This window comes from Heptranchias perlo, unplaced genomic scaffold (assembly GCF_035084215.1).
Source record: "Heptranchias perlo isolate sHepPer1 unplaced genomic scaffold, sHepPer1.hap1 HAP1_SCAFFOLD_639, whole genome shotgun sequence".
Classification (NCBI taxonomy): domain Eukaryota; kingdom Metazoa; phylum Chordata; class Chondrichthyes; order Hexanchiformes; family Hexanchidae; genus Heptranchias; species Heptranchias perlo.
In genome coordinates, this window is record NW_027139665.1 from 93,377 (window position 1) to 120,181 (window position 26,805).

Sequence of the window (26,805 nt, forward strand, 5' to 3'; positions counted from 1 at the left end):
GTTTGATGGGACAGTGTAGAGGGAGCTTTACTCTGTATCTAACCCTGTACCTGCCCTGGGAGTGTTTGACGGGACAGTGTAGAGGGAGCTTTACTCTGTATCTAACCCTGTACCTGACCCTGGGAGTGTTTGATGGGACAGTGTAGAGGGAGCTTTACTCTGTATCTAACCCTGTACCTGACCCTGGGAGTGTTTGATGGGACAGTGCAGAGGGAGCTTTACTCTGTATCTAACCCCGTACCTGACCCTGGGAGTGTTTGACGGGACAGTGTAGAGGGAGCTTTACTCTGTATCTAACCCTGTACCTGACCCTGGGAGTGTTTGATGGGACAGTGTAGAGGGAGCTTTACTCTGTATCTAACCCTGTACCTGACCCTGGGAGTGTTTGATGGGACAGTGCAGAGGGAGCTTTACTCTGTATCTAACCCCGTACCTGACCCTGGGAGTGTTTGACGGGACAGTGTAGAGGGAGCTTTACTCTGTATCTAACCCTGTATCTGACCCTGGGAGTGTTTGATGGGACAGTGTAGAGGGAGCTTTACTCTGTATCTCACCCTGTATCTGACCCTGGGAGTGTTTGATGGGACAGTGTAGAGGGAGCTTTACTCTGTATCTAACCCTGTACCTGACCCTGGGAGTGTTTGACGGGACAGTGTAGAGGGAGCTTTACTCTGTATCTAACCCTGTACCTGACCCTGGGAGTGTTTGATGGGACAGTGTAGAGGGAGCTTTACTCTGTATCTAACCCTGTATCTGACCCTGGGAGTGTTTGATGGGACAGTGTAGAGGGAGCTTTACTCTGTATCTAACCCTGTACCTGCCTGGGAGTGTTTGATGGGACAGTGTAGAGGGAGCTTTACTCTGTATCTAACCCTGTACCTGACCCTGGGAGTGTTTGATGGGACAGTGTAGAGGGAGCTTTACTCTGTATCTAACCCTGTACCTGCCCTGGGAGTGTTTGATGGGACAGTGTAGAGGAGGCTTTACTCTGTATCTAACCCTGTACCTGACCCTGGGAGTGTTTGATGGGACAGTGTAGAGGGAGCTTTACTCTGTATCTAACCCTGTACCTGCCCTGGGAGTGTTTGATGGGACAGTGTAGAGGGAGCTTTACTCTGTATCTAACTCTGTACCTGACCCTGGGAGTGTTTGATGGGACAGTGTAGAGGAGGCTTTACTCTGTATCTAACCCTGTACCTGACCCTGGGAGTGTTTGATGGGACAGTGTAGAGGGAGCTTTACTCTGTATCTAACCCTGTACCTGCCCTGGGAGTGTTTGATGGGACAGTGTAGAGGGAGCTTTACTCTGTATCTAACCCTGTACCTGCCCTGGGAGTGTTTGATGGGACAGTGCAGAGGGAGCTTTACTCTGTATCTAACCCTGTACCTGACCCTGGGAGTGTTTGATGGGACAGTGTAGAGGGAGCTTTACTCTGTATCTAACCCTGTACCTGCCCTGGGAGTGTTTGATGGGACAGTGTAGAGGGAGCTTTACTCTGTATCTAACTCTGTACCTGACCCTGGGAGTGTTTGATGGGACAGTGTAGAGGAGGCTTTACTCTGTATCTAACCCTGTACCTGACCCTGGGAGTGTTTGATGGGACAGTGTAGAGGGAGCTTTACTCTGTATCTAACCCTGTACCTGCCCTGGGAGTGTTTGATGGGACAGTGTAGAGGGAGCTTTACTCTGTATCTAACCCTGTACCTGACCCTGGGAGTGTTTGATGGGACAGTGTAGAGGGAGCTTTACTCTGTATCTAACCCTGTACCTGACCCTGGGAGTGTTTGATGGGACAGTGTAGAGGGAGCTTTACTCTGTATCTAACCCTGTACCTGACCCTGGGAGTGTTTGATGGGACAGTGTAGAGGGAGCTTTACTCTGTATCTAACCCTGTACCTGACCCTGGGAGTGTTTGATGGGACAGTGTAGAGGGAGCTTTACTCTGTATCTAACCCTGTACCTGACCCTGGGAGTGTTTGATGGGACAGTGTAGAGGGAGCTTTACTCTGTATCTAACCCTGTACCTGACCCTGGGAGTGTTTGATGGGACAGTGTAGAGGGAGCTTTACTCTGTATCTAACCCTGTACCTGACCTGGGAGTGTTTGATGGGACAGTGTAGAGGGAGCTTTACTCTGTATCTAACCCTGTACCTGACCTGGGAGTGTTTGATGGGACAGTGTAGAGGGAGCTTTACTCTGTATCTAACCCTGTACCTGACCCTGGGAGTGTTTGATGGGACAGTGTAGAGGGAGCTTTACTCTGTATCTAACCCTGTACCTGACCCTGGGAGTGTTTGATGGGACAGTGTGGAGGGAGCTTTACTCTGTATCTAACCCTGTACCTGCCCTGGGAGTGTTTGATGGGACAGTGTGGAGGGAGCTTTACTCTGTATCTAACCCTGTACCTGACCCTGGGAGTGTTTGATGGGACAGTGTAGAGGGAGCTTTACTCTGTATCTAACCCTGTACCTGCCCTGGGAGTGTTTGATGGGACAGTGTAGAGGGAGCTTTACTCTGTATCTAACCCTGTACCGGCCCTGGGAGTGTTTGATGGGACAGTGTAGAGGGAGCTTTACTCTGTATCTAACCCTGTACCTGACCCTGGGAGTGTTTGATGGGACAGTGTAGAGGGAGCTTTACTCTGTATCTAACCCTGTACCTGACCCTGGGAGTGTTTGATGGGACAGTGTAGAGGGAGCTTTACTCTGTATCTAACCCTGTACCTGACCCTGGGAGTGTTTGATGGGACAGTGTAGAGGGAGCTTTACTCTGTATCTAACCCTGTACCTGACCCTGGGAGTGTTTGATGGGACAGTGTAGAGGGAGCTTTACTCTGTATCTAACCCTGTACCTGACCCTGGGAGTGTTTGATGGGACAGTGTAGAGGGAGCGTTACTCTGTATCTAACCCTGTACCTGACCCTGGGAGTGTTTGATGGGACAGTGTAGAGGGAGCTTTACTCTGTATCTAACCCTGTACCTGCCCTGGGAGTGTTTGATGGGACAGTGTAGAGGGAGCTTTACTCTGTATCTAACCCTGTACCTGACCCTGGGAGTGTTTGATGGGACAGTGTAGAGGGAGCTTTACTCTGTATCTAACCCTGTACCTGCCCTGGGAGTGTTTGATGGGACAGTGTAGAGGGAGCTTTACTCTGTATCTAACCCTGTACCTGACCCTGGGAGTGTTTGATGGGACAGTGTAGAGGGAGCTTTACTCTGTATCTAACCCTGTACCTGACCCTGGGAGTGTTTGATGGGACAGTGTAGAGGGAGCTTTACTCTGTATCTAACCCTGTCCCTGACCCTGGGAGTGTTTGATGGGACAGTGTAGAGGGAGCTTTACTCTGTATCTAACCCTGTACCTGACCCTGGGAGTGTTTGATGGGACAGTGTAGAGGGAGCTTTACTCTGTATCTAACCCTGTACCTGACCCTGGGAGTGTTTGATGGGACAGTGTAGAGGGAGCTTTACTCTGTATCTAACCCTGTACCTGACCCTGGGAGTGTTTGACGGGACAGTGTAGAGGGAGCTTTACTCTGTATCTAACCCTGTACCTGACCCTGGGAGTGTTTGATGGGACAGTGTAGAGGGAGCTTTACTCTGTATCTAACCCTGTACCTGACCCTGGGAGTGTTTGATGGGACAGTGTAGAGGGAGCTTTACTCTGTATCTAACCCTGTACCTGACCCTGGGAGTGTTTGATGGGACAGTGTAGAGGGAGCTTTACTCTGTATCTAACCCTGTACCTGACCCTGGGAGTGTTTGATGGGACAGTGTAGAGGGAGCTTTACTCTGTATCTAACCCTGTACCTGACCCTGGGAGTGTTTGATGGGACAGTGTAGAGGGAGCTTTACTCTGTATCTAACCCTGTACCTGCTGTCCCCAGGTCGATATGAGCGCCACAATCGCCTACTCTCTGGCGGTGAAGGAGGATGGGGAGCTGAACGCCATGAGGAAAGCCGCCACCATCACCTCCGAGGTGTTTAACAAGTTTTTCAAGGAGCGCGTGATGGAAATTGTGGACGCTGATGAGGTAAGCGGGACCTCCCCCTCCCCCACCGTGGGCCGTGCGGGAGGGGGCTCAGATTTGGAGGGATGCCTGGGCTGCTCGCCCTCGGGCCTCCTGTTGCGCCCTGGCCGAGTCTGGGTTTGGGGAGTCGTGAAGGTTTCTGGAGCCCGAGGAAACTTCCTGTGCGATTTCAGGGGCAGCCCGTCGCCAAGGAGGGTGTGGTACGGTCCCCTCGCTCGGTGTCGAGGGGAAAGCCCCACCCCACTCGAAACTGGAGAACTCGGATTGACAATTAAAGAGACGTCATTAAATCTCACAGTCAGTCCACGCGGGGAGTCCCAGCAACAAATTGTACCTTCAACATAGTAAAACATCCCCAAGAATTTAAACCGAGCGACGAGGAGATATTAGGTCAGGTGAGCGAAAGCTCGGTCAAAGCGGTGGGTTTTAAGGAGAGTCTGAGAGGAGGCGAGAGAGGGGGAACATACACCCGGCAAACAATGGGAGTGTTGCTGCAGCCTGTAACCCATCACCCTCGCCGACCTCCATAAGAAATAGGAGCAGGAGTAGGCCAATCGGCCCCTCGAGCCTGCTCCGCCATTCAATAAGATCATGGCTGATCTGATCCTAACCTCAAATCTAAAAAACACAAGAAGCAGGAGCAGGACCCGGCCACTCAGCCCCTGGGCCCTCTCCGCCACCCACAGGGCCTTGACCGATCCGAACTCAGCTTCATGTCCAATTTCCTGCCCGCTCCCCGTAACCCCGAATTCCCTTTACTTCTAGGAAACTGTCTATTTCTGTTTTAAATTTATTTAATGATGTACATTGGCTCCCGGTCCAGAAATGCCTCAGTTTTGAAGTTCTCCCATCCTCCTGTTCAAATCCTTCTCTGGCCCTCGCCCCCCCTCCCTATCTCTGTAACCTCCCCCAGCCCCTACAACCCTCCGAGATCTCTGCGCTCCTCCAATTCTGGCCTCTTGTCCATCCCCCCGATTCCCATCGCTCCACCATTGGCGGCCGTGCCTTCAGCTGCCCGGGGCCCTGAGCTCTGGAATTCCCTCCCAAAACCTCTCCGTCTCTCTCTCCTCCTTTAAGACTCTCCTTAAAACCTCCCTCTTTGACTGAGCTTTTGGTCACCTGTCCTGATATCTCCTCATGGCTCGATGTTGAATTTTATCTGATAATGTTCCTGTCAAGCCTCCTGGGCCATTTTACCATGTTCAAGGCTCAGTGTAATTTGTTATTTAACTAGTGCACAGGAGGGCATGAGGTGAGTCCCACAGTGTGGAGACCCTGGCAAAGATCAAGTTAGATCAGGGGACAGTGAGGTAGGTCTTCATTGCAAGGCAGGGAGGGAAGGTTCAGGGGCAGCACAGTCCAACATAGCATCAACAAAATAGAGATGGGAGGATGTGAGAGAGAGGTTATAGGTGTGTTAGAGGGGCCTCCCCAGATACGGAAGAGAGAAGGGGGGGCCTTCCCAGATACAGAAGAGAGAGAAAGACCTCCCCACATATGGGATACGGGACAGACCTCCCTCCCTCCCTCTCTCCCTCCCCGGATACGGGTGGCGGGGGAGAGAGAGAGAGAGACACACACTCCCCAGATACGAGAGCGAGAGAGACACCTCCCCAGATACGGGAGTGGGATTGAAGCCCTGAACCCAGTCTTAATTCAGTCATAGACTCATTTGTACCTAAATATCTCCTGGCAGCTCAGTATTTTTTAACTCTCTGTTTCTAATGCATCGTGCGGCTGACCTCCCCCACCGCTGCCTGCTTTAAAATGGCCGCTACCCTCTCCGGCGACCACCTGTTCAAAATAGCCACTGCCCTCCGGCGACCGCTTGTCTAAAATGGCTGCCGCCCTGTCGTGCAACAGCTGCATACAGTGACACCACTATTTCGGGCCAGAATGGAGATGATTTGGTAAATCCCCCGTCAATCACACCGAGAGACCGCACTCTGGAAGTGACCGGGACTGATATTACGTACAGAATTTGTATTCTGTAACTTTCGTCCACTCATTGCATTTTGCTGGAGAAATCACCCTGCTTTTATCGGGAGAGGTTGCTGCAGTTCATGGAGAGTTTTTAAATAGTAGATTGTTTGCTGTCGTGTGTTGTTTAAATGGACTCTGTGGACTGTTTACTGTCGTGTGTTGTTTAAATGGACTCTGTAGACTGTTTACTGTTGTTTAAATGGACTCTGTAGACTGTTTACTGTTGTTTAAATGGACTCTGTGGACTGTTTGATGTCATGCGTTGTTTAAATGGACTCTGTAGACTGTTTACTGTTGTTTAAATGGACTCTGTAGGCTGTTTACTGTTGTTTAAATGGACTCTGTAGGCTGTTTACTGTCGTGTGTTGTTTAAATAGACTCTGTAGACTGTTTACTGTCGTGTGTTGTTTAAATGGACTCTGTAGACTGTTTACTGTCGTGTGTTGTTTAAATGGACTCTGTAGACTGTTTACTGTCGTGTGTTGTTTAAATGGACTCTGTAGACTGTTTACTGTCGTGTGTTGTTTAAATGGACTCTGTAGACTGTTTACTGTCGTGTGTTGTTTAAATGGACTCTGTAGACTGTTTACTGTCGTGTGTTGTTTAAATGGACTCTGTAGACTGTTTACTGTCGTGTGTTGTTTAAATGGACTCTGTGGACTGTTTACTGTCGTGTGTTGTTTAAATGGACTCTGTGGACTGTTTACTGTCGTGTGTTGTTTAAATGGACTCTGTAGACTGTTTACTGTCGTGTGTTGTTTAAATGGACTCTGTAGACTGTTTACTGTCGTGTGTTGTTTAAATGGACTCTGTAGACTGTTTACTGTCGTGTGTTGTTTAAATGGACTCTGTAGACTGTTTACTGTCGTGTGTTGTTTAAATGGACTCTGTAGACTGTTTACTGTCGTGTGTTGTTTAAATGGACTCTGTAGACTGTTTACTGTCGTGTGTTGTTTAAATGGACTCTGTAGACTGTTTACTGTCGTGTGTTGTTTAAATGGACTCTGTAGACTGTTTACTGTCGTGTGTTGTTTAAATGGACTCTGGACTGTTTACTGTCGTGTGTTGTTTAAATGGACTCTGTAGACTGTTTACTGTCGTGTGTTGTTTAAATGGACTCTGGACTGTTTACTGTCGTGTGTTGTTTAAATGGACTCTGTGGACTGTTTACTGTTGTTCGTTGTTTAAATGGACTCTGTAGACTGTTTACTGTCGTGTGTTGTTTAAATGGACTCTGTAGACTGTTTACTGTCGTGTGTTGTTTAAATGGACTCTGTAGACTGTTTACTGTCGTGTGTTGTTTAAATGGACTCTGTAGACTGTTTACTGTCGTGTGTTGTTTAAATGGACTCTGTAGACTGTTTACTGTCGTGTGTTGTTTAAATGGACTCTGTAGACTGTTTACTGTTGTTCGTTGTTTAAATGGACTCTGTAGACTGTTTACTGTCGTGTGTTGTTTAAATGGACTCTGGACTGTTTACTGTCGTGTGTTGTTTAAATGGACTCTGTAGACTGTTTACTGTCGTGTGTTGTTTAAATGGACTCTGTAGACTGTTTACTGTCGTGTGTTGTTTAAATGGACTCTGGACTGTTTACTGTCGTGTGTTGTTTAAATGGACTCTGTGGACTGTTTACTGTTGTTCGTTGTTTAAATGGACTCTGTAGACTGTTTACTGTTGTTCGTTGTTTAAATGGACTCTGTAGACTGTTTACTGTCGTGTGTTGTTTAAATGGACTCTGTAGACTGTTTACTGTCGTGTGTTGTTTAAATGGACTCTGTGGACTGTTTACTGTCGTGTGTTGTTTAAATGGACTCTGTGGACTGTTTACTGTCGTGTGTTGTTTAAATGGACTCTGTAGACTGTTTACTGTCGTGTGTTGTTTAAATGGACTCTGTAGACTGTTTACTGTCGTGTGTTGTTTAAATGGACTCTGTAGACTGTTTACTGTCGTGTGTTGTTTAAATGGACTCTGTAGACTGTTTACTGTCGTGTGTTGTTTAAATGGACTCTGTAGACTGTTTACTGTCGTGTGTTGTTTAAATGGACTCTGTAGACTGTTTACTGTCGTGTGTTGTTTAAATGGACTCTGTAGACTGTTTACTGTCGTGTGTTGTTTAAATGGACTCTGTAGACTGTTTACTGTCGTGTGTTGTTTAAATGGACTCTGTAGACTGTTTACTGTCGTGTGTTGTTTAAATGGACTCTGTAGACTGTTTACTGTCGTGTGTTGTTTAAATGGACTCTGTAGACTGTTTACTGTCGTGTGTTGTTTAAATGGACTCTGTAGACTGTTTACTGTCGTGTGTTGTTTAAATGGACTCTGTAGACTGTTTACTGTTGTTCGTTGTTTAAATGGACTCTGTAGACTGTTTACTATTGTTCGTTGTTTAAATGGACTCTGTAGACTGTTTGATGTCGTGTGTTGTTTAACTAAAATGACTGGTGCCTTGCCGGTTTTAACCGCTCTTTTCTCCACCCTCCCCGGGTCCTGTCATGGCAGAAAGTCCGCCACAGTAAGCTGGCAGAGTCGGTGGAGAAGGCGATCGAAGACAAGAAGTACCTGGCTGGAGCTGACCCTTCGACGGTCGAGATGTGTTACCCTCCCATCATCCAGAGTGGCGGCAACTACAACCTGAAGTTCAGTGTGGTCAGGTACGGCTCGAATCGGAGGTCAGGCACTGACCTTCAGTTTGGTCGATGGGGAATAATGTGGGAAAATGGGAACTTGTCCACTTTGGCAGGAGGAATAGAAAAGCAGTATATTGTTTAAATGGAGAGAGATTGCAGAACTCTGAGATACAGAGGGATCTGGGTGTCCCAGTACATGAATCACAAAAAGTTAGTCTGCAGGTACAGCAAGTGATTCAGAAGGCAAATGGAATGTGGTCATTTATTGCAAGGGGAATGGAATATAAAAGTCGAGATGTTTTGCTCCAGTTGTACAGGGCATTGGTGAGACCACATCTAGAATACCGTGTGCAGTTTTGGTCTCCTTATTTAAGAAAGGACATAATTGCTTTGGAGGCGGTTCAGAGAAGGTTCACTCGACTGATTCCTGGGATGAGGGGGTTATCTTATGAGGAAAGGTTGGACAAGTTGGGCCTGTACACACTGGAGTTTAGAAGAATGAGAGGTGATCTTATTGAACCATATGTGATCCTGAGGGGACCAGAAGGGGTAGATGCTGAGAGGGTGTTTCCCCTTGTGGGAGAGACTGGAACTCGGGGCCACAGTTTAAAAATAAGGGGTCTCCCATTTAAGACGTAGATGAGAATTTTTTCTCTGAGGGTGGTGAGTCTGTGAAACTCCCTTCCTCAGAGAGCGGGGGAGGCAGGGTCAGTGAATATTTTTAAGGCTGAGTTAGACAGATTCCTGATTAACAAGGGAGTCAATGATTATAGTAAGTAGACAGGAAAGTAGGGTTGAGGTCACTATCAGATCAGTCTTGATCGTATCAAATGGCAGAGCAGGCTCGAGGGGCCGAATGGCCTACTCCTGCTCTTGATTCGTGTGTTCATATGACCTTTCACCCTCTGTGACCTGGGATCAGATCCAGCCCTAGACAGAGGGGGATGGTGGGACCCTCTAATGGGGGCCTGGGTAGGGTAGAGAATGTGAATTTTCACCCTGCCCTGGGAGTGTTTGATGGGACAGTGTAGAGGGAGCTTTACTCTGTATCTAACCCTGTACCTGACCCTGGGAGTGTTTGATGGGACAGTGTAGAGGGAGCTTTACTCTGTATCTAACCCTGTACCTGACCCTGGGAGTGTTTGATGGGACAGTGTAGAGGGAGCTTTACTCTGTATCTAACCCTGTACCTGACCCTGGGAGTGTTTGATGGGACAGTGTAGAGGGAGCTTTACTCTGTATCTAACCCTGTACCTGCCCTGGGAGTGTTTGATGGGACAGTGTAGAGGGAGCTTTACTCTGTATCTAACCCTGTACCTGACCCTGGGAGTGTTTGATGGGACAGTGTCGAGGGAGCTTTACTCTGTATCTAACCCTGTACCTGACCCTGGGAGTGTTTGATGGGACAGTGTAGAGGGAGCTTTACTCTGTATCGAACCCTGTACCTGACCCTGGGAGTGTTTGATGGGACAGTGCAGAGGGAGCTTTACTCTGTATCTAACCCTGTACCTGACCCTGGGAGTGTTTGATGGGACAGTGTAGAGCGAGCTTTACTCTGTATCTAACCCTGTACCTGCCCTGGGAGTGTTTGATGGGACAGTGTAGAGGGAGCTTTACTCTGTATCTAACCCTGTACCTGACCCTGGGAGTGTTTGATGGGACAGTGTAGAGGGAGCTTTACTCTGTATCTAACCCTGTACCTGACCTGGGAGTGTTTGACGGGACAGTGTGGAGGGAGCTTTACTCTGTATCTAACCCTGTACCTGACCCTGGGAGTGTTTGATGGGACAGTGTAGAGGGAGCTTTACTCTGTATCGAACCCTGTACCTGACCCTGGGAGTGTTTGATGGGACAGTGCAGAGGGAGCTTTACTCTGTATCTAACCCTGTACCTGACCCTGGGAGTGTTTGATGGGACAGTGTAGAGCGAGCTTTACTCTGTATCTAACCCTGTACCTGCCCTGGGAGTGTTTGATGGGACAGTGTAGAGGGAGCTTTACTCTGTATCTAACCCTGTACCTGACCCTGGGAGTGTTTGATGGGACAGTGTAGAGGGAGCTTTACTCTGTATCTAACCCTGTACCTGACCTGGGAGTGTTTGACGGGACAGTGTGGAGGGAGCTTTACTCTGTATCTAACCCTGTACCTGACCCTGGGAGTGTTTGATGGGACAGTGTAGAGGGAGCTTTACTCTGTATCTAACCCTGTACCTGCCCTGGGAGTGTTTGATGGGACAGTGTAGAGGGAGCTTTACTCTGTATCTAACCCTGTACCTGACCCTGGGAGTGTTTGATGGGACAGTGTAGAGGGAGCTTTACTCTGTATCTAACCCTGTACCTGACCCTGGGAGTGTTTGATGGGACAGTGTAGAGGGAGCTTTACTCTGTATCTAACCCTGTACCTGCCCTGGGAGTGTTTGATGGGACAGTGTAGAGGGAGCTTTACTCTGTATCTAACCCTGTACCTGCCCTGGGAGTGTTTGATGGTACAGTGTAGAGGGAGCTTTACTCTGTGTCTAACCCTGTACCTGACCCTGGGAGTGTTTGATGGGACAGTGTAGAGGGAGCTTTACTCTGTATCTAACCCTGTACCTGCCCTGGGAGTGTTTGATGGGACAGTGTAGAGGGAGCTTTACTCTGTATCTAACCCTGTACGTGACCCTGGGAGTGTTTGACGGGACAGTGTAGAGGGAGCTTTACTCTGTATCTAACCCTGTACCTGACCCTGGGAGTGTTTGATGGGACAGTGCAGAGGGAGCTTTACTCTGTATCTAACCCTGTACCTGCCCTGGGAGTGTTTGATGGGACAGTGTGGAGGGAGCTTTACTCTGTATCTAACCCTGTACCTGACCCTGGGAGTGTTTGATGGGACAGTGTGGAGGGAGCTTTACTCTGTATCTAACCCTGTACCTGACCCTGGGAGTGTTTGATGGGACAGTGTAGAGGGAGCTTTACTCTGTATCTAACCCTGTACCTGACCCTGGGAGTGTTTGATGGGACAGTGTAGAGGGAGCTTTACTCTGATGTGGGGGATGGAGAGAGGCGTGATGGGGAGTGGGGGGAGAGGAAATGGGTGGAGAGGGGAGGGTTTTGGGGGGGGAGGTGGATAGGGGAGGGTTTTGGGGGGGGAGGTGGAGAGGGGAGGGTTTTGGGGGGGGGAGGTGGAGAGGGGAGGGTTTTGGGGGGGGGAGGTGGAGAGGGGAGGGTTTTGGGGGGGGGAGGTGGAGAGGGAGGGTTTTGGGGGGGGAGGTGGAGAGGGGAGGGTTTTGGGGGGGGGAGGTGGAGAGGGGAGGGTTTTGGGGGGGGGAGGTGGAGAGGGGAGGGTTTTAGGTGGGGGGAGGTGGAGAGGGGAGGGGGGGAGGTGGAGAGGGGAGGGTTTTGGAGGGGGGGGGAGGTGGAGAGGGGAGTGTTTTGGTGGGGGGGGAGGTGGAGAGGGGAGGGTTTGTGGGGGGGGAGGTGGAGAGGGGAGGGTGGAGAGGGGAGGGTTTTGGAGGGTGGAGAGGGGAGGGTTTTGGAGGGTGGAGAGGGGAGGGTTTTGGAGGGTGGAGAGGGGAGGGTTTTGGAGGGTGGAGAGGGGAGGGTTTTGGAGGGTGGAGAGGGGAGGGTTTTGGAGGGTGGAGAGGGGAGGGTTTTGGAGGGTGGAGAGGGGAGGGTTTTGGAGGGTGGAGAGGGGAGGGTTTTGGAGAGGGGAGGGTTTTGGAGGGGGGAGAGGGGAGGGTTTTGGAGGGGGGAGAGGGGAGGGTTTTGGAGGGGGGAGAGGGGAGGGTTTTGGAGGGGGGAGAGGGGAGGGTTTTGGAGGGGGGAGAGGGGAGGGTTTTGGAGGGGGGAGAGGGGAGGGTTTTGGAGGGGGAGAGGGGAGGGTTTTGGAGGGGGGAGGTGTGGGGGTATTGGGGGGGTGTGAGGGAGGAGGGTATTGGGGGGGTGTGAGGGAGGAGGGTATTGGGGTGGGTGTGAGGGAGGAGGGTATTGGGGTGGGGGTGAGGGAGGAGGGTATTGGGGTGGGGGTGAGGGAGGAGGGTATTGGGGTGGGGGTGAGGGAGGAGGGTATTGGGGTGGGGGTGAGGGGGGAGGGTATGGGGTGGGGGTGAGGGAGGAGGGTATTGGGGTGGAGGTGAGGGAGGAGGGGTGAGGGAGAAGGGTATTGGGGTGGAGGTAAGGAGGAGGGTATTGGGGGGGTGAGGGGGGAGGGTATTGGGGTGGAGGTGAGGGAGGAGGGTATTGGGGGGGTGAGGGGGGAGGGTATTGGGGTGGGGTGGAGGGGGCAGCAGGGGGAGAGCTGGACCCCTCTCCCTGCGTGTGAACGTACCGTCAGTTAATGCCTCTTTCCCCATCTCTTTCAGTGACAAGAACCACATGCACTTCGGGGCGATCACCTGTGCGATGGGAATCCGCTATAAATCGTACTGCTCCAACATCGTGCGGACTCTGATGGTCGATCCTCCACAGGAGATGCAAGACAAGTACAACTTCCTGCTTCAGATCGAGGAGGAGCTGCTCAAGGAGATGAAGAATGGTGAGGGGTGGCAGGGGGTGGGTGAAGGGGAGCTGGGTAATGGGGGTGGGTGGAATGGGCTGGCCGGCAGTTTGTGTACTTCCCTGTCTGTACCCGCCGATCGAACCGGACAGCTATCCAGCCGACCTGGAGGCCATTCGGCCTATCTTTGTTCAAGCCCGCCCAAACTAATCCCGCTGCACCCCGCTCTTTCCCACCCCAGACCCCCATGGCCTTGCATCAATCCCAAACAGACTCGAGGGGCCGAATGGCCTCCTGTTCCCGTGTAACAGGCTCGAGGGGCCGAACGGCCTCCTCCTGTTGCCGTGTAACAGGCTCGAGGGGCCGAACGGCCTCCTCCTGTTCCCGTGTAACAGGCTCGAGGGGCTGAACGGCCTTCTCCTATAGTAACAGGCTCGAGGGGCTGAACGGCCTCCTCCTGTTCCTGTGTTGTCCCTGAACTTACGGTTTAGGGTCAGTTTAGTCAAGCTGTGTGGGTTGATATGTAATCTCTCTCTCTCTCCCTCTCTCCCTCTCCCTCTCTCCCTCTCTCCCTCTCTCTCTGTCTCTCTCTCTCCCTCTCTCCCTCTCTCCCTCTCTCCCTCTCCCTCTCTCCCTCTCTCCCTCTCCCTCTCTCCCTCTCTCTCTGTCTCTCCCTCTCCCTCTCTCCCTCCCTCTGCCCCTGTTGCAGGTTCCAAGATCTCGGACGTTTACCAGAATGTGATGACGCTTGTGAAGAGGGAAAAGCCGGAGCTGATGAACAAGATCACCAAGAACCTGGGGTGAGCAGCTGGCCGTGAGCTCCCAACTAACCTCCCTCCCCCAAAGCACTAACTCCTGCTCCTCACCGACTCCGAACTCTCTCCCCGTCCCACACAGAAAGCAGGTGGGGCAATGGGGTCAGACACTGACCTCTCACCCTCTGGGGTTAGATCCAGACCCCAGACGGGATGGAGGGTCTGTGTCTCCGGCGCGCGCCGTCTCTCGTTCGCTCTCCGGCGCGCGCCGTCTCTCGCTCGCGCCGTCTCTCGTTCGCTCTCCGGCGCGCGCCGTCTCTCGTTCGCTCTCCGGCGCGCGCCGTCTCTCGTTCGCTCTCCGGCGCGCGCCGTCTCTCGTTCTCGCTCTCCGGCGCGCGCCGTCTCTCGTTCTCGCTCTCCGGCGCGCGCCGTCTCTCGCTCTCGCTCTCCGGCGCGCGCCGTCTCTCGCTCTCGCTCTCCGGCGCGCGCCGTCTCTCGCTCTCGCTCTCCGGCGCGCGCCGTCTCTCGCTCTCGCTCTCCGGCGCGCGCCGTCTCTCGCTCTCGCTCTCCGGCGCGCGCCGTCTCTCGCTCTCGCTCTCCGGCGCGCGCCGTCTCTCGCTCGCGCCGTCTCTCGTTCGCTCTCCGGCGCGCGCCGTCTCTCGCTTGCGCTCTCCAGCGCGCGCCGTCTCCTCCTGTATCTGTTTAAGTCCCCGTGGTTTGTTGGATGTTACCGGGCGGTTTGCTAACGTTGGTGATTTGGTTCCCTTTCCAGGTTTGCCATGGGCATCGAGTTCAGGGAAGGATCCCTCGTGATCAATGCCAAGAACCAGTACCGGCTCAAAAAAGGTGAGTGGGAATCGTCCCACTGCGCACGGCTGATGGAAATGTTCGAGGGAGACTCTTTCTCGGTTGTGCGATGGTTTGATTGATGAGTAAAGCTGTATTAGCTGCTCCTCAGCGTACAGCTGGAACCCCTGCCCCTTCTACTCTACATACCTGCTCCATCACCAAGACCGCCTACATCCACCTCCGTAACATCGCCCGTCTCCACCCCTGCCTCAGCTCATCTGCTGCTGAAACCCTCATCCGGGCCTTTGTCACCTCCAGACTGGCCTGTTCCAATGCTCTCCTGGCCGGCCTCCCATCTCCCACCCTCCATAAACTTCAGCTCATCCAAAACTCTGCTGCCCGTATCCTAACTCACACTCGTCCCGTTCACCCCTCACCCCCTGTGCTCACTGACCGACATTGGCTCCCGGTCCGGGAACACCTCGATTTTAAGATTCTCCCCATCCTTGTGTTCAAATCCCTCCATGGCCCTCGCCCCCCCTCCCTATTTCTGTAACCTCCTCCAGCCCCTACGACCCTCCGAGATCTCTGCGCTCCTCCAATTCTGGCCTCTTGTCCATCCCCCGATTCCCATCGCTCCACCATTGGCGGCCGTGCCTTCAGCTGCCCGGGCCCTAACCTCTGGAATTCATGGGAACATAGGAACAGGAGGAGGCCATTCAGCCCCTCGTGCCTGCTCCGCCATTTGATAAGATCATGGCTGATCTGTGATCTAACTCCATATACCTGCCTTTGGCCCATATCCCTTAATACCTTTGGTTGCCAAAAAGCTATCTATCTCACATTTAAATTTAGCAATTGAGCTAGTATCAATTGCTGTTTGAGGAAGAGAGTTCCAAACTTCTACCACCCTTTGTGTGGAGAAATGTTTTCTAATCTCACTCCTGAAAGGTCTGGCTCTAATTTTTAGACTGTGCCCCCTACTCCTAGAATCCCCAACCAATTCCCTCCCTAAAACTCTCCGCCTCTCTTCCCCCTTTGAGACCCTCCATAAAACCCACCTGTTTGCCCGAGCTTTTGGTCACCTGTCCTAATATCTCCTAATGTGGCTCGGTGTTTGATAATCGCTCCTGTGAAGCACTTGCGATGTCTTATTACATTAAAGGTGCTGAATAAATGGGACTGTGTGTGGTGACTGGAACCATGAGGTGGGAGTGGGGAGGTGTATTTGGCATTGTGTGTGGAGACGGTGATAATCGGGAGTGGGGAGGTGTATTGCCGGTGTGTGTGGAGACGGTGATAACCGGGAGTGGGGAGGTGTATTGCCGGTGTGTGTGTGGAGACGGTGATAATCGGGAGTGGGGAGGTGTATTGGCAGTGTGTGTGGAGACGGTGATAATCGGGAGTGGGGAGGTGTATTGCCGGTGTGTGTGGAGACGGTGATAACCGGGAGTGGGGAGGTGTATTGCCGGTGTGTGTGTGGAGACGGTGATAATCGGGAGTGGGGAGGTGTATTGGCAGTGTGTGTGGAGACGGTGATAACCGGGAGTGGGGAGGTGTATTGCTGGTGTGTGTGTGGAGACGGTGATAACCGGGAGTGGGGAACTGTATTGGCAGTGTGTGTGAAGACGGTGATAACCGGGAGTGGGGAGGTGTATTGGCAGTGTGTTTGGAGACGGTGATAACCGGGAGTGGGGAGGTGTATTGGCAGTGTGTGTGGAGACGGTGATAACCAGGAGTGGGGAGGTGTATTGCTGGTGTGTGTGTGGAGACGGTGATAACCGGGAGTGGGGAACTGTATTGGCAGTGTGTGTGGAGACGGTGATAACCGGGAGTGGGGAGGTGTATTGGCAGTGTGTTTGGAGACGGTGATAACCGGGAGTGGGGAGGTGTATTGGCAGTGTGTGTGGAGACGGTGATAACCGGGAGTGGGGAGGTGTATTGCCGGTGTGTGGTGATGGAGACGGTGATAACCGGGAGTGGGGAGGTGTATTGGCAGTGTGTGTGGAGACGGTGATAACTGGGAGTGGGGAGGTGTATTGCCGGTGTGTGTGGAGACGGTGATAACCGGGAGTGGGGAGTTGTATTGGCAGTGTGTGTGGAGACGGTGATAACCGGGAGTGGGGAGGTGTATTGGCAGTGTGTGTGGAGACGGTGATAACCGGGAGTGGGGAGGTGTATTGCCGGTGTGTGTGGAGACGGTGATAACTGGGAGTGGGGAGGTGTATTGCTGGTGTGTGTGTGGAGACGGTGATAACCGGGAGTGGGGAGGAGTATTGCCGGTGTGTGTGGAGACGGTGATAACCGGGAGTGGGGAGTTGTATTGGCAGTGTGTGTGGAGACGGTGATAACTGGGAGTGGGGAGGTGTATTGCCGGTGTGTGTGGAGACGGTGATAACCGGGAGTGGGGAGGTGTATTACCGGGGTGTGTGTGGAGACGGTGATAACCGGGAGTGGGGAGGTGTATTGGCAGTGTGTGTGGAGACGGTGATAACCGGGAGTGGGGAGGTGTATTGCCGGTGTGTGTGGAGACGGTGATAACCGGGAGTGGGGAGGTGTATTACCGGGGTGTGTGTGGAGACGGTGATAACCGGGAGTGGGGAGGTGTATTACCGGTGTGTGTGGAGACGGTGATAACCGGGAGTGGGGAGGTGTATTGCCGGTGTGTGTGTGGAGACGGTGATAACCGGGAGTGGGGAGGTGTATTGCCGGTGTGTGTGGAGACGGTGATAACCGGGAGTGGGGAGGTGTATTGCCGGTGTGTGTGGAGACGGTGATCACCGGGAGTGGGGAGGTGTATTGGCAGTGTGTGTGGAGACGGTGATAACTGGGAGTGGGGAGGTGTATTGCCGGTGTGTGTGGAGACGGTGATAACCGGGAGTGGGGAGGTGTATTGCCCGTGTGTGTGGGGAGATGGTGATAACCGGGAGTGGGGAGGTGTATTGGCAGTGTGTGTGTGGAGACGGTGATCACCGGGAGTGGGGAGGTGTATTGCCGGTGTGTGTGGAGACGGTGATCACCGGGAGTGGGGAGGTGTATTACCGGGGTGTGGTGATGGAGACGGTGATCACCGGGAGTGGGGAGGTGTATTGCCGGTGTGTGTGAGGAGATGGTGATAACCGGGAGTGGGGAGGTGTATTGCCGGTGTGTGTGTGGAGACGGTGATAACCGGGAGTGGGGAGGTGTATTGCCGGGGTGTGTGTGGAGACGGTGATAACCGGGAGTGGGGAGGTGTATTGCCGGTGTGTGTGGGGAGACGGTGATAACCGGGAGTGGGGAGGTGTATTGCCGGTGTGTGGTTATGGAGACGGTGATCACCGGGAGTGGGGAGGTGTATTGCCGGTGTGTCTGGGGAGACGGTGATAACCGGGAGTGGGGAGGTGTATTGCCGGGGTGTGTGTGGAGACGGTGATAACCGGGAGTGGGGAGGTGTATTACCGGTGTGTGTGGAGACGGTGATCACCGGGAGTGGGGAGGTGTATTGCCGGGGTGTGTGGGGAGACGGTGATAACCGGGAGTGGGGAGGTGTATTACCGGGGTGTGTGTGGAGACGGTGATCACCGGGAGTGGGGAGGTGTATTACCGGGGTGTGTGTGGGGAGACGGTGATAACCGGGAGTGGGGAGGTGTATTACCGGGGTGTGTGTGGAGACGGTGATCACCGGGAGTGGGGAGGTGTATTACCGGGGTGTGTGTGGAGACGGTGATCACCGGGAGTGGGGAGGTTTATTGTCGGTGTGTGTGGGGAGACGGTGATAACCGGGAGTGGGGAGGTGTATTACCGGGGTGTGTGTGGGGAGACGGTGATAACCGGGAGTGGGGAGGTGTATTACCGGGGTGTGTGTGGAGACGGTGATCACCGGGAGTGGGGAGGTTTATTGCCGGTGTGTGTGGGGAGACGGTGATAACCGGGAGTGGGGAGGTGTATTACCGGGGTGTGTGTGGAGACGGTGATAACCGGGAGTGGGGAGGTGTATTGCCGGTGTGTGGGGAGACGGTGATAACCGGGAGTGGGAGGTGTATTACCGGGTGTGTGTGGAGACGGTGATAACCGGGAGTGGGGAGGTGTATTACCGGTGTGTGTGGGAGACGGTGATAACCGGGAGTGGGGAGGTGTATTACCGGTGTGTGTGGGGAGACGGTGATAACCGGGAGTGGGAGGTGTATTGCCGGTGTGTGTGGAGACGGTGATAACCGGGAGTGGGGATGGGGAGGTGTATTGCCGGTGTGTGTGGAGACGGTGATCACCGGGAGCGGTAAACGTGAGATCGAAGCCCATTCACCGATTGCCGTCTCTCCCCAGGGATGATGTTCAGCATTAATTAGGATTCTCTGCCATGGACAACAAGGAGGGCAAGACGGCGGAGGAGAAAACATATGCCCTCTTCATCGGGGACACTGTGCAGATCAACGAGGTAATCAGCAACATGTCCGCACACAGGTCCGAGGCAGCTGAAGGGAATGTGCGAGAGGCCAGAATTGGAGGAGCGCAGAGATCTCGGAGGGTCGTAGGGGCTGGAGGAGGTTACAGAGATAGGGAGGGGGGCGAGGGCCATGGAGGGATTTGAACACAAGGATGAGAATTTTAAAATCGAGGCGTTCCCGGACCGGGAGCCAATGTAGGTCAGCGAGCACAGGGGGTGAGGGGTGAACGGGACTCGGTGCGAGTTAGGATACGGGGGGCAGAGTTTTGGATGAGCTGAAGTTTACGGAGGGTGGGAGATGGGAGGCCGGTCAGGAGAGTATTGGAACAGGCCAGTCTGGAGGTAACAAAGACACGGACGAGGGTTTCAGCAGCAGATGAGCTGAGGCAGGGGTGGAGACGGGCGATGTTACGGAGGTGGATGTAGGCGGTCTCGGTGATGGAGCAGATATGTGGTCAGAAGCTCAGCTCAGGGTCAGATAGGTCACCGAGGTTGTGAACGGCCTGGTTCAGCCTCAGACAGTGGTCAGGGAGAGGGATGGAGTCGGTGACGAGGGAACGGAGTTTGTGACGGGGACTGAAGACAACGGCTTCGGTCTTCCCAATATTGAGTTGGAGATTTTTGCTCATCCAGGACTGGAAAGGCCCAGACTCTCTCCCGGCCTGTGCTGAGCTGGCCCGTCCCTGTCACTGTGGTGGGGAGGGCAGCAATCGGGGCTCTGGAGTGGCCCCAGCGTTCAGGCAGGGTCCCGGCTCCAGCTCCCGCTCCTGTTCGTCAGCTCCCGCTGTGTATTGAGGGGATGGTGGGGTTGGTTTCAGCGGTAAGGGGATCAGGGTTTGGCTGTGACACCCCCTTCACAGAGGAATAGCCGGTTGTTGGTCACTGGGATTACCCGGGACCTCTTGGATGAGTCCCCAGAGGGCGGGTGGAGCCCGGCCCCAGAGGGCGGGGGTGGTTAATGGGGGAGGGCAGGGGCTTGTGTCCCTCGTGTAACTTTCTGTGATGTCCCCCTGTAGGATGGACCAGCCACGATCATCACCAACGTGAAGAAAAAGGTCAAGAACGTCGGCATCTTTCTGAAGGTGAGTGTCGCTGGAGGGAGCTTCACTCTGTATCTAACCCTGTCCTGACCCTGGGAGTGTTTGATGGGACAGTGTAGAGGGAGCTTCACTCTGTATCTAACCCTGTCCCTGACCCTGGGAGTGTTTGATGGGACAGTGTAGAGGGAGCTTTACTCTGTATCTAACCCTGTACCTGCCTGGGAGTGTTTGATGGGACAGTGTAGAGGGAGCTTTACTCTGTATCTAACCCTGTACCTGACCCTGGGAGTGTTTGACGGGACAGTGTAGAGGGAGCTTTACTCTGTATCTAACCCTGTACCTGACCCTGGGAGTGTTTGACGGGACAGTGTAGAGTGAGCTTCACTCTGTATCTAACCCTGTCCCTGACCCTGGGAGTGTTTGATGGGACAGTGTAGAGGGAGCTTTACTCTGTATCTAACCCTGTACCTGCCCTGGGAGTGTTTGATGGGACAGTGTAGAGGGAGCTTTACTCTGTATCTAACCCTGTACCTGACCCTGGGAGTGTTTGACGGGACAGTGTAGAGGGAGCTTTACTCTGTATCTAACCCTGTACCTGACCCTGGGAGTGTTTGACGGGACAGTGTAGAGGGAGCTTTACTCTGTATCTAACCCTGTCCCTGACCCTGGGAGTGTTTGATGGGACAGTGTAGAGGGAGCTTTACTCTGTATCTAACCCTGTACCTGACCCTGGAGTGTTTGACGGGACAGTGTAGAGGGAGCTTTACTCTGTATCTAACCCTGTCCCTGACCCTGGGAGTGTTTGACGGGACAGTGTAGAGGGAGCTTTACTCTGTATCTAACCCTGTACCTGACCCTGGAGTGTTTGATGGACAGTGTAGAGGGAGCTTCACTCTGTATCTAACCTGTACCTGACCCTGGGAGTGTTTGATGGGACAGTGTAGAGGGAGCTTTACTCTGTATCTAACCCTGTACCTGACCCTGGGAGTGTTTGATGGGACAGTGTAGAGGGAGCTTTACTCTGTATCTAACCCTGTACCTGACCCTGGGAGTGTTTGATGGGACAGTGTAGAGGGAGCTTTACTCTGTATCTAACCCTGTCCCTGACCCTGGGAGTGTTTGATGGGACAGTGTAGAGGGAGCTTTACTCTGTATCTAACCCTGTACCTGACCCTGGAGTGTTTGATGGGACAGTGTAGAGGGAGCTTACTCTGTATCTAACCCTGTACCTGACCCTGGGAGTGTTTGATGGGACAGTGTAGAGGGAGCTTTACTCTGTATCTAACCCTGTACCTGACCCCTGGGAGTGTTTGACGGGACAGTGTAGAGGGAGCTTTACTCTGTATCTAACCCTGTACCTGACCCTGGGAGTGTTTGATGGACAGTGTAGAGGGAGCTTTACTCTGTATCTAACCCTGTCCCTGACCCTGGGAGTGTTTGATGGGACAGTGTAGAGGGAGCTTTACTCTGTATCTAACCCTGTACCTGCCCTGGGAGTGTTTGATGGGACAGTGTAGAGGGAGCTTTACTCTGTATCTAACCCTGTACCTGCCCTGGGAGTGTTTGATGGGACAGTGTAGAGGGAGCTTTACTCTGTATCTAACCCTGTACCTGACCCTGGGAGTGTTTGATGGGACAGTGTAGAGGGAGCTTTACTCTGTATCTAACCCTGTACCTGCCCTGGGAGTGTTTGACGGGACAGTGTAGAGGGAGCTTTACTCTGTATCTAACCCTGTACCTGCCCTGGGAGTGTTTGATGGGACAGTGTAGAGGGAGCTTTACTCTGTATCTAACCCTGTACCTGCCCTGGAGTGTTTGATGGGACAGTGTAGAGGGAGCTTTACTCTGTATCTAACCCTGTGCCTGACCCTGGGAGTGTTTGATGGGACAGTGTAGAGGGAGCTTTACTCTGTATCTAACCCTGTACCTGCCCCTGGGAGTGTTTGATGGGACAGTGTAGAGGGAGCTTTACTCTGTATCTAACCCTGTCCCTGACCCTGGGAGTGTTTGATGGGACAGTGTAGAGGGAGCTTTACTCTGTATCTAACCCTGTACCTGACCCTGGGAGTGTTTGATGGGACAGTGTAGAGGGAGCTTTACTCTGTATCTAACCCTGTACCTGACCCTGGAGTGTTTGATGGGACAGTGTAGAGGGAGCTTTACTCTGTATCTAACCCTGTACCTGACCCTGGGAGTGTTTGACGGGACAGTGTAGAGGAGCTTTACTCTGTATCTAACCTGTACCTGACCCTGGGAGTGTTTGATGGGACAGTGTAGAGGGAGCTTTACTCTGTATCTAACCCTGTCCCTGACCCTGGGAGTGTTTGATGGGACAGTGTAGAGGGAGCTTTACTCTGTATCTAACCCTGTACCTGCCCTGGGAGTGTTTGATGGGACAGTGTAGAGGGAGCTTTACTCTGTATCTAACCCTGTACCTGCCCTGGGGAGTGTTTGATGGGGACAGTGTAGAGGGAGCTTTACTCTGTATCTAACCCTGTACCTGACCCTGGGAGTGTTTGATGGGACAGTGTAGAGGGAGCTTTACTCTGTATCTAACCCTGTACCTGCCCTGGGAGTGTTTGACGGGACAGTGTAGAGGGAGCTTTACTCTGTATCTAACCCTGTACCTGCCCTGGGAGTGTTTGATGGGACAGTGTAGAGGGAGCTTTACTCTGTATCTAACCCTGTACCTGCCCTGGGAGTGTTTGATGGGACAGTGTAGAGGGAGCTTTACTCTGTATCTAACCCTGTGCCTGACCCTGGAGTGTTTGATGGGACAGTGTAGAGGGAGCTTTACTCTGTATCTAACCCTGTACCTGCCCCTGGGAGTGTTTGATGGGACAGTGTAGAGGGAGCTTTACTCTGTATCTAACCCTGTACCTGACCCTGGGAGTGTTTGATGGGACAGTGTAGAGGGAGCTTTACTCTGTATCTAACCCTGTACCTGACCCTGGGAGTGTTTGATAGGACAGTGTCGAGGGAGCTTTACTCTGTATCTAACACTGTACCTGACCCTGGGAGTGTTTGATGGGACAGTGTAGAGGGAGCTTTACTCTGTATCTAACCCTGTACCTGACCCTGGGAGTGTTTGACGGGACAGTGTAGAGGGAGCTTTACTCTGTATCTAACCCTGTACCTGACCCTGGGAGTGTTTGATGGGACAGTGTAGAGGAGCTTTACTCTGTATCTAACCCTGTACCTGACCCTGGGAGTGTTTGACGGGACAGTGTAGAGGGAGCTTTACTCTGTATCTAACCCGTGTTGTTTTTTTCTCAGAATGAAGATGAGGAGGAGGAGGATGAAGTGAAAGACGAGGCTGAAGATTTGTTGGGACGTGGTGGAAAGGCCAGTCTGCTCACCGAGAGGACCAGGGTGAGTCTGTCTGCACTCAGTCTAGACTTACTCCAGAACTGTTTCCTTGTCTGAGCCTCGAGTGTTCGTTGATTGGCCCCCTGTTGACTGTCACTTGTCTCAGACACAAGTTTGCTCTGGTGTCTCGGGTAGTTGTACGAGACCGTTGATAACTCCCCTCACCTCCATCGAATTGTGACCGAACCTGCAACTTCAAACTTCAAACCCATCGATAGATGTTTGGACTCTCGGGGAATCGAGGGATACGGGGATCGGCGGGAAAGTGGAGTTGAGGGCGAAGATCAGCCATGATCTGATTGAATGGCGGAGCAGGCTCGAGGGGCCGAATGGCCTACTCCTGCTCCTATTTCTTATGTTCTTATTATCTGGTCCCAAGTCGTCCCTCTCCCCTCCCTCTACCACTTGACGTCTCCCTCGCTCCAACCTGGAGAGACTGGTTCAGTTCTGGGCATCGCCCCCTCAGGAAGGGTATATCGGCCCCTTGGAGGGGGGGCAGCGCAGATTCACCAGAACGATCAAGATTCACCAGAACGATCCCGGGGTTTAAAGGGTTAAATTCCGAGGACAGGTCGCACAGACCGGGGCTTGTATTCCCTCGAGTGTCGAAGATTGAGGGGTGATCGAATCGAGGGGGTTTAAGGATTCGATAGGGTCGATGGAGAGAAACTATTCCCTCTGGTGGGGGGAGAGAGTCCAGAACAAGGGGGGCAGAACCTTAAAATTAGAGCCGGGCCGTTCAGGGGTGATGTCGGGAAGCGTTTCTTCACACAAAGGGGGAGTGGGAATCGGGAACTCTTTCCCCCCCCCCCCCCCCCCCCCCCCCCCAAAAAAAGCTGTGGAGGCCGGGGGTCGATTGGAGGTTTCAAGACCGAGATCGATAGATTTTTGGGGGGCCGGTGCCGAGGGAGGGCGGGCGCTGAGGCTGCGCTGTCGGGAGGGCGGGCGTGGCGCGGCGCTGTCGGGAGGGAGGGCGGGCGCTGAGGCTGCGCTGTCGGGAGGGCGGGCGGGGCGCGGTGCGGCGCTGTCGGGAGGGAGGGCGGGCGCGGTGCGGCGCTGTCGGGAGGGCGGGCGGGCGTGGCGCTGTCGGGAGGGCGGGCGTGGCGCTGTCGGGAGGGAGGGCGGGGCGTGGCGCTGTCGGGAGGGAGGGGAGGGCGCTGAAGCTGCGCTGTCGGGAGGGCGGGCGGGGCGTGGCGCTGTCGGGAGGGGCGGGCGTGGCGCTGTCGGGAGGGAGGGCGTGGCGCTGTCGGGAGGGAGGGTGGGCGTGGCGCTGTCGGGAGGGAGGGAGGGCGCTGAAGCTGCGCTGTCGGGAGGGCGGGCGGGCGTGGCGCTGTCGGGGAGGGCGGGCGTGGCGCTGGGAGGGAGGGCGGGCGCTGAGGCTGCGCTGTCGGGAGGGCGGGCGCTGTCGGGAGGGAGGGAGGGGCGCTGAGGCTGCGCTGTCGGGAGGGCGGGCGGGCGTGGCGCTGTCGGGAGGGAGGGCGGGCGCTGAGGCTGCGCTGTCGGGAGGGAGGGAGGGCGCTGCGCTGTCGGGAGGGAGGGAGGGCGCTGCGCTGTCGGGAGGGAGGGAGGGCGGGCGCGGTGCGGCGCTGTCGGGAGGGAGGGCGGGCGTGGCGCTGTCGGGAGGGAGGGAGGGCGCTGAGGCTGCGCTGTCGGGAGGGAGGGAGGGCGGGCGTGGCGCTGGGAGGAAGGGCGGGCACTGAGGCTGCGCTGTCGGGAGGGCGGGCGGGCGTGGCGCTGTCGGGAGGGAGGGCGGGCGCTGAGGCTGCGCTGTTGGGAGGGAGGGCGGGCGTGGCGCTGGGAGGAAGGGCGGGCACTGAGGCTGCGCTGTCGGGAGGGCGGGCGCGGTGCGGCGCTGTCGGGGAGGGCGGGCGCGGTGCGGCGCTGTCGGGAGGGCGGGCGGGCGTGGCGCTGTCGGGAGGGCGGGCGTGGCGCTGTCGGGAGGGCGGGCGCTGAGGCTGCACTGTCGGGAGTGAGGGCGGGCGCGGTGAGGCGCTGTCGGGAGGGAGGGCGGGCGCTGAGGCTGCGCTGTCGGGAGGGGCGGGCGGGCGCTGAGGCTGCGCTGTCGGGAGGGCGGGCGGGCGCTGAGGCTGCGCTGTCGGGAGGGCGGGCGGGCGCTGAGGCTGCGCTGTCGGGAGGGAGGGCACGGTGCGGTGAGGCGGTGTCGGGAGGGAGGGCGGGCGCTGAGGCTGCGCTGTCGGGGAGGGCGGGCGCTGAGGCTGCGCTGTCGGGAGGGCGGGCGCTGAGGCTGCGCTGTCGGGAGGGCGGGCGCTGAGGCTGCGCTGTCGGGAGGGAGGGCGCTGAGGCTGCGCTGTCGGGAGGGAGGGCGCTGAGGCTGCGCTGTCGGGAGGGAGGGCGCTGAGGCTGCGCTGTCGGGAGGGCGGGCGCTGAGGCTGCGCTGTCGGGAGGGCGGGGCGCGGTGCGGCGCTGTCGGGAGGGAGGGAGGGAGGGCGGGCGTGGCGCTGTCGGGAGGGAGGGCGGGCGTGGCGCTGTCGGGAGGGCGGGCGCTGAGGCTGCGCTGTCGGGAGGGAGGGCGCTGAGGCTGCGCTGTCGGGAGGGCGGGCGCGGTGCGGCGCTGTCGGGAGGGCGGGCGCGGTGCGGCGCTGTCGGGAGGGAGGGGCGGGCGTGGCGCTGTCGGGAGGGAGGGGCGGGGCGTGGCGCTGTCGGGAGGGCGGGCGCTGAGGCTGCGCTGTCGGGAGGGAGGGCGCGGTGCGGCGCTGTCGGAGGGCGGGACTCACTTTGGGAGGGTGTGAGAGGCACTGTGTGGATGTGAGACCTTTCTCTCCTGTTCAGTATCTCCCAAACCTCGATGTGGGACCGACCCTCTGGTACTTGTCCTGTTAACTTTCTCGGGTCTGTCCCCATATATCATTCCCTGTGATTTAAGCGATCAACTTAAAACACTTCCTACTCGTTGTAAAATCTCTGCCCCCCCCCTCCCCCCGTATCCTAACTCACACCCCAGTCCCGTTCACCCATCACCCCCTGTGCTCACTGACCCACATTGGCTCCCGGTCCAGGAACGCCTCGATTTTAAAATTCTCCATCCTCGTGTTCAAATCCCTCCATGGCCCTCGCCCCCCTCCCTCCCTCTCTCTGTAACCTCCTCCAGCCCCTACGACCCTCCCAGATCTCTGCGCTCCTCCAATTCTGGCCTCTTGTCCATCCCCCCGATTCCCATCGCTCCACCATTGGCGGCCGTGCCTTCAGCTGCCGGGGCCCTGAGCTCTGGAATTCCCTCCCTAAACCTCTCCGCCTCTCAATGCTGCCAGAAAGGATATAGAGGCACTGGAGAAGGTACAAAAAAGATTTACCA

The 26,805-nt window shown here is 54.8% G+C and overlaps 1 protein-coding gene across 1 annotated transcript in view; it reads left to right on the forward strand.

Annotated features, from left to right (window-relative positions):
• LOC137317901 (FACT complex subunit SPT16-like) overlaps nucleotides 1–23,495 on the forward strand; it is a gene marked incomplete at its 3' end in the record, with an annotated part of 45,139 nt that extends 21,644 nt beyond the window's left edge. The window contains 9 exon segments of the mRNA XM_067980903.1: nucleotides 3,888–4,034; nucleotides 8,517–8,668; nucleotides 12,983–13,155; nucleotides 13,826–13,916; nucleotides 14,644–14,717; nucleotides 18,963–18,980; nucleotides 18,983–19,074; nucleotides 20,100–20,165; nucleotides 23,400–23,495. Of these exon segments, the coding sequence (XP_067837004.1) occupies nucleotides 3,888–4,034; nucleotides 8,517–8,668; nucleotides 12,983–13,155; nucleotides 13,826–13,916; nucleotides 14,644–14,717; nucleotides 18,963–18,980; nucleotides 18,983–19,074; nucleotides 20,100–20,165; nucleotides 23,400–23,495 (909 nt within the window).
• Nucleotides 23,496–26,805: the final 3,310 nt, after the last annotated feature.